Source organism: Xiphophorus couchianus, chromosome 6 (genome assembly GCF_001444195.1).
Source record: "Xiphophorus couchianus chromosome 6, X_couchianus-1.0, whole genome shotgun sequence".
Taxonomy (NCBI): domain Eukaryota; kingdom Metazoa; phylum Chordata; class Actinopteri; order Cyprinodontiformes; family Poeciliidae; genus Xiphophorus; species Xiphophorus couchianus.
The window spans coordinates 13808650-13815774 of record NC_040233.1 but is presented as its reverse complement, the minus strand read 5'-3'; the positions used below and the strand labels follow the sequence as shown (position 1 = coordinate 13815774).

Below are 7125 nucleotides of genomic sequence, written 5' to 3'. Positions count from 1 at the left end.
TGAAGCGGGAAATAATTGCATGGCATAACACTGCCTGCCCTTTTAGATAAGTAATTTATGTTTTACTGTCGTGAATCAGAAAGTGAGACATAGGATCCTTGTGAGAAAAAGAAAAGGTAAAATATTTGGAATAAAAAATAAGTTCTCGAGCTATGAAATGATCCAAACTGATGTGTAGCCAGGGGAGAAACTGAACTGAATTGAATGAACTGTAATTAGTCAAATTAAAATTAATTGAAATGATGAGGTGAGTTGCAATTAAATAAATTACATTGATCTCAGTTAATTAAGATTGAAGTGAATTGAGTTCAGTTTCACTTAATTAACAAAACAAAGGTGAAGTACCATAAACAGAAATAAAGTGAACTGAACTGAATTCATCTGAAGTAGACTGAATCTACTAGGCGAAATGTAAATGAGTGAGTTGAACTGAGTTGAAATTAACTCAGTTTGACAGAATTAGATTATATTAAGTAGAGTTCAATTAATTATATTAAGTTGAACTAAACTTGAGTGAGCTGAACAAATAGGACTAAACTTAATCAATCTGACCAGACATACAAACTCAGCTGAATTGAATTGCAATGAAATAATCTGATTATAAGCGTTGAACTTAATCAAAATGAGTATAACTAAAATTAAAAAACTGAATTGAATTGAATTGAATTGAATTGAATTGAATTGAATTGAATTGAATTGAATTGAGCCGGTGCTGCACGATGGTGCAATTGGTAGAACTGTTGCCTTTCAAAATGGTCCTGGATGAGCTAAACCCAAATGATAGCGGAATAAAACTGTAACACAAATATATTAAAATGAAGACACACCACAGAAAACTTCAAATTTTCTCTGTATATTTTATTCTGTTTTTTGTATAAAATCCATCCCTTTAACATTGTATATATTTATAGATACAGCTATCATACAACAAATATGTCATTACCAAACGTACAATGCCCCTTTACTGTAATTCATAAAATACCAAAGGTACCAAGATAAGCTACCAGATTCTGCTACAAAAGCAGAACAACCAACAACAGTGAGCAACACTTCCAGAAAACTGCTGGTGTTCGCATGGTATTAATACTGCAAAGTGGTGGTGGTGGTGGGTAGGGGTAGCTGTGGTGGGAGTGTACGTGTACACGTAAAATGCGGAAACAAAGGGACTTATTTGTGTACCTTGCTAAACTACATTTGCATTATAGTTTTAAAAAAAAAAACATTAAAACATTCATATCAAAAGAACTTAATGAGTCATCTCAAGATTTCATCTGACCCCTGTTTTGTACACTTTAAGAGCACTGTTTATATTGTACCTCCACAACAATTCAAATACATGTGGTTTTTATTCACACACAGTGTAATTGTTTGACTATTGAAATATTCGGTTTGATTTTCTAATCACCGGGTGTGACAGAAGCGGTACCACATTTGATGGACTTCCATCTATATGTTCACTTATTATAGAGTTACATGTAGAGTTGAATTTCTTTTCTTCCTTCTTCTCGAGTCCTGCCTCTTTAAAGAGAGTTTTGATAGTAAACCCATTCACAAACACACTATGGTACATCTGAAACCTCATGACTAGAAAGTCACTGTTATTATATTTTGCAGTGGAAATATAATACTATTTACAATACATACATAACTGCATCAGAGGCCCACCTGTTCACTGTGTTAACAGCCTCTTGCAAACATTTATTTTATTATTATTATTCTACCCTATGAAACTTGTCCCACTTACGTCTTTATGTTTATATCTTGGCATTTTGGACCAGTTTACCTGCAAAACTGTTCAAGCAAAGTGGATCAATACCATATTATGCACCATTTTGCAATCAATGGCGACTGCAGATTTAGTTCAAAATGTACTCCTTACGCTTAACATCTTCTAAATAAGTGTTTGAATTAAAATGTTTTCTTTCATTCTTTTTTTATAGTTTCATTTCAGAGGGTGTCTTTGGAACTTTCAAAGCGTAGAAGTAAGGTAGATCAAGAACATGGCACATGCACAATTTACAAGTTTAAATTTAACCATGGTATTCATTGTCTTTCCCTTTCGAGTGAGATAACTCTTCCTAAACTGATTACTCCAAGATAAAAGGTGTTTGAGGTGTTTCAAATCATCTGTAATTGCTTTTCTTCAGTCTTTGATGTCAAACTGTGCTCTCCCGGTGTCACCATCATCGTCGAGAGGAACCATCTAATGGTCGTCCGTTGCGCCTCAGATCTCTAGCCGCTAGATGCAGTGAGGGTCCGCGGGATGCTGTTAGAGTCCTTGTAGCTGGAGGCGAGTCCTGGTCCTCCATGAAGCTCTCGGGACTCCCGTCCCCATCCCCATCAGGTAGGCTACCACAGCTGGAGCCTGGTGACATTGTCTCCAGAAGATCATCCCTCGCCAGGCCCACCATGGTTTCTTGATGTGGCGCACCCTGAGGGCCTCCCTCGTGGGTTGGAACACCAACCAGCAGGCCCGTGTCTCCGTCAGTACTGTTGCCAACATTTCGCCCTCCGTCCTGGTCCTCCAGGAGATTGGAGAGGAAGCTGATGTACTTCATAGCAAGTCTCAGGATCTCGTTTTTGCTCAGCTTCTTGTCCGGAGGGTGAGTGGGGATGAGTTTGCGAAGCTCCGCGAACGCACCGTTTACATTCTGTTGCCGCCAACGCTCACGGCTGTTTGTGAAAATGCGACGCACAATCTTAGGCTGGCCAGCTGTTGGAGAGGATGGAAAGAAAGAAAAATACTGATTTAAGAAATCTAAAGTAGCATAGCAGTGAAGCAGCTAAAACATGACATTCAAACATTACTGAAAATGTGGATCTTCATAAGCAAAAAGTTATAAAAATCGTAACATTTGTAGCAGCGAAAAGGGTGCACAATATTTGTAAGAAGAAAAAAGTAGAAAGCAACCGCAGTAATCAACATTTGCACTCAATATAATCAAGGATTATTATATATAAGAAATTCTTGATTCACTGTAGCTCGGCAAACCTCAAAAATAACTGCCATTTGGAGGGATGTGTTTACGACGTCCTGAAATAAATTATTATTTATTTATTTATTTATAGGATGCAAAAAAGATGCAGCATTCATATAGAAATGGCAAAACTGTCCTGTTTTAAAATTTTTTATTATCTTTGCCAAACCTCAGGAATAAAGGTAGTTTCTGAGGTTGAGTTAACTATATACTGCAATCTATTGAATTTGCATTTGTCTACACACACTTCTTCAGCTTCTCTGAAGATAGGGACATAAAACTTTATTTGAAATATTCAACTCTAAGCATTATATGCTGGTTGCAACATTATCTTTTGTTCCGCCATAAAGTTTTAACTATACAAGATTTTGCTTGCAGAAATCTCAAAAGCAAAATATGTTTGGGTTGATCACTTAGCCCTGTTCTGCAATCCGTAATAATTTTTATTTATTTGGACACACTTCTTTGAAGGCTACTTTGAAGGTAGCTAAAAAAAACAACAGCAAAAAAACCCCACCCAAAATACCCAGCCTCAAATATCAAATAGAAGTTGAAAAGCTTTGGGAGTGAATGTTAACTCCTTTCTGCAATCTAGGATTTTTTTTTTTTGTCCAGATACACTCACATGCTTTTTGCATGTAAAAGATTTGACTTTCAATTGTGGATTTTAGGAATAAAAGAAGAAAGTGCTTCTGCCTGTCATACTGCAAAAATAAAGTGTGTGCATTATAGGGGAGTGTTTAACTCCATCATTAAAACTGTGAAATTCATTTCACTTTTATTTAGATCATCTTCAAAGCTTAGATACAGGTAACAAGCAAACTTAAATATCGAGCAAAACCACCCTCAGTACAAACAGATTTTTAAGGGTACAAGAAAACACTCATTTTCCTTGCCAAATCTCAAGAAATTGTGCTTGGAAGGGTGTGTTTATCCCATTCTGCAATTTATGATTTTTTTTTTCAATTTTATTTATTTAGACACACTGAGAAGCTTCTCTGCAGGTAGTCATATTATTCCACCCCCAATAAATGTGTCTTTTTTTGGTTATTGTTGCTCTTGGAACACACCCAGCCTATCTTAATCCTTCAGCCCACTCTGCAGTAAAACCTTGGCATGGAGGCAGCAGCACCCGCAATTCTCCTCCCCTTTATGACAGTGAGTGGGCAGCATTGGAGAGGATGTTTCAAATCAAATGAACTCCCAATTTGCCTAAGAATGGTTTGTTTTAATTACAAGCAGGCACAGGTATAGTAATTTGTTCTGTGAAGTAAGATTTTGCAATTCTCACAGATTGAACCCTAAATTCCCCCCCCCCTTTGCAACGCATCTTCTGCAACTCTCAGATTGGGAGCAGTGTACATCCATGTCAAGAGATGAATGACAATGGAGATGAGGGAGGGACACTTGAGGGGGAGCGGAGGAGGGACTGTACTGGCAGAAGGAGCACACAGCAGAAGTGCATCTTACCATACTTATAAAGATCTAAAATGCGCCTACCCTCGTCGAGTTCAACCTCATAAGGCGCCGGGCGGCGCTTTACCCTGTTGCTGGGGTACATGCTGTACTGCTCTGACTCTCCTCCAAGACTATAAAAAAAAAAAAAGAAAGAAAACAAACACAGGTTAATGTGGTAATGTGAGAAATCTCGGATTTCATCAGGAAAAACATCGCTGCGTCACATCAAAAGTTTTTACACCCAGATGCAAAAGTGCATGTTGCCTTAACAAGTTTCCGTCCGAACGTCAAAAGATAAAACGCGCATTTGAAACAGTCTACATCTTTATGACTTCAAAGGTAGCCTACCTGTTGATGGCGGCGAGAGGCTGCGCCAGATTGTAGAGCATCGCCCGGGCCGGGACAGGGAACGCGTTTGGGCTCAGCTGGACCATTCGAGCGTCGTCTCGGTGCGGCGGCGGCAGCGGCAGCGGTGGAGGTCTGCGAAGTTCCGTGATCGGCACCAAATGGCTCTCCGTCCTCTGCTCCAGTGCTTTTATAGCGTCCCTCCTGGAGAGCTCGATCACCGGCACTTCCCTTTTCAGGTCAAGGGCGTTGAGAGAGGCAGTTTCCCTGGCAACGCCGTTGATGATGATGCTGATGCTGGTCCCGTTGCTCGAGTTCTGCAGCGGAACGTCATCCGTCTCCTCAGCCCCTTTGAAGCTCCCTCCCCTCTCCTTCTTGTCCGCCTCCTCCTCCTCCTTCACCCTCTCATTGGCATCACCCTCCTCCCCCCTTTCTATCCTCGGCTTCTCTTCCTCCTTGTATCCGTTGTGTCTGGAGATGATGGCCGAGTCTTCTCGCTTTCCAGGACCGGATCCCGCGTCGGGACTTCCAGGACAAAGCTCCTGCTCCCGTTTTTCCATCATTTTTGAACCGTGACCCGCTTTTACAGTCCCACAATGTCCTAAGTGAAAGTGTCCTCGATTAATATATAATCGTTATTCCACACAGCAAGCATTTGCTCTAGTTTAAATCTTAAATAAGAATTCACTTGAATGATCAGTGATTTTTTTGTTTTGTCTTACGAAGCCTTTCTAATTATCCAGACATTATTAATAATTACCACGTTTAGACAATGTTTGAGTTAATATAAAACAAAAAATACAAAAAGAAACGTTTTAAGTTGGAATCAGCCGTTTTATTTCCTTTTGGTCAATACATTTTTCCGTCTTAAAAAAAACCCGACCTATCGGACGATCTTTCTCAAGTGAAAGATTTTTTATATAACGTGTTATGTTTTTTTTAAATAGTCAGTTTACCGAAAATCACCTTTGCAAACAACAACAAAACCTGCCTGTACAGGTCGAGCATTCGATTTTAATGTTAAAATTCGTTACTGTCTAAATTCAGCAGACTCGAATGGGCTAAATAATGTTCCAGTAATGTGGGCTTCGAGAGGTATTTTTAATGTGTGCAATGTCTGGTAGGTTATACTTTATAATGCTATGCTCGATTCAAGATAACGCAGCCCACAAAGAGAAATGTCTTTTTAAGTGAGACCAAAAAATATATGTCCAATTGTAATTCGCATTTTGTAAATTAAAGAGTATATTATTGTAGCTCTTTATTCATGGGTGAAAATAATCAACGTTCATACATAATGTAGACACCATCTACACGGGAGCTCAGTAGGCTATTTCTGCGTCGAAATAAAATCTTTCCTCCTTTTCTTCTCGCTACTTCTGAAATATTCCAAAGTAGCTCGGATTGGGTCGTTTTACTAGCAAAAGCAGCTGCGGAAATTAATTTGTAGATGTATTTTTAATGTATTGAATGGGAAGGCCATAATACTATTATTTCTACAAGGGAGCGCTAGGGTTTTGGCATTCTGTTTATCACCCAGTATATATCCGCGTAAGGTGCTTTTAGGAGTAATCTAATGGAATAAAGCTCTGCAAATATGAAAAACGAACAACAGACTGATTATAATAGACGCGTTTTTTATTTTATTTTTTTTTATTGTTTCTGGGGATTCTCCTACAGGCCTCGCATCCGTTTTTTCCCCCCAGTCTCAACTCGATCGGACAAAACCAGAAAATACAGACTAAATCTGTCGCTCATTACAACAACACAATAAACCCAACCGTATTTCTACCGCAACATGAGGAGCGACGCCACGACGGTTCAACATGGAGAGGGAGTTTTTCCGCACTTACCGTTTCAGCCGTGTTGTTGATGTTACTGTGTAAGTGGAGCCATTTTGTGAGTGGGTCATCCATGTCTGAGGTTTTTCTTTTTTTTTTTTTTTTTTTCTTTTTTTTCCCCCTACCAGTTGTGAAGCTGTGTGTGTATGTGTGTGTGCGCGCGTGTCTGCAAGTGTAAGTTATTCCCCGCCGCATCCAGTGCGCTCCCTCTCTGTATGGGGAGCGGAACACAGGCCGCAATGTGGCCGAGTGAGATAAGCGCACGGCGGCGGCCTCTTCATTCCCGATAAGCTCCTAAACCCATTATTTATGAAATGATTCATTATTATTTGGCTGTCGTTGGGGCTATATAGTCTTGTGGAGGGCAAGGCATTAAAAAAAAAAAAAAAAAAAAAAAAAAAAAGGCAAACAGGCAAAGCGCAACGGCCTGTAACAACGTGAGGTATATGGCAGACTGTACTGGCTGCGCTCTTAGGTGCTTTAGTTTTCTTTTTTTTGGGGGG

At 39.5% G+C, this 7125-nt stretch overlaps 1 protein-coding gene across 2 annotated transcripts; it reads right to left on the bottom strand.

Annotated features, from left to right (window-relative positions):
- Positions 1-837: 837 nt before the first annotated feature.
- Positions 838-6786, bottom strand: LOC114146126 (T-cell acute lymphocytic leukemia protein 1). Of its 2 annotated transcripts, none has more exons than XM_028019936.1 (4): positions 6635-6786; positions 4785-5382; positions 4449-4567; positions 838-2713 (listed from the first exon to the last, which is right to left on the bottom strand). In XM_028019936.1, the coding sequence occupies exons 2-4, from the start codon at positions 5342-5344 to the stop codon at positions 2184-2186; spliced, it is 1209 nt and encodes a 402-aa protein (XP_027875737.1). In that variant the 5' UTR covers positions 5345-5382; positions 6635-6786; the 3' UTR covers positions 838-2183. The 2 variants fall into 2 exon arrangements, with proteins under 2 accessions (XP_027875737.1, XP_027875738.1); XM_028019937.1 differs by having other exon boundaries at positions 4479-4567; positions 6635-6785.
- Between the last annotated feature and the right edge of the window lie 339 nt (positions 6787-7125).

What these genes read in the sequence shown, in the direction of transcription:
- LOC114146126 (XM_028019936.1), bottom strand. Translation starts at nt 5,344, where the DNA reads ATGATGGAAAAACGGGAGCAGGAGCTTTGTCCTGGAAGTCCCGACGCG. An exon ending in CCTCTCGCCGCCATCAACAG is followed by an intron (nt 4,568 to 4,784) that starts GTAGGCTACCTT and finishes TTTTTTTTATAG; the next exon opens with TCTTGGAGGAGAGTCAGAGC. An exon ending in TTTAGATCTTTATAAGTATG is followed by an intron (nt 2,714 to 4,448) that starts GTAAGATGCACT and finishes CCTCTCCAACAG; the next exon opens with CTGGCCAGCCTAAGATTGTG.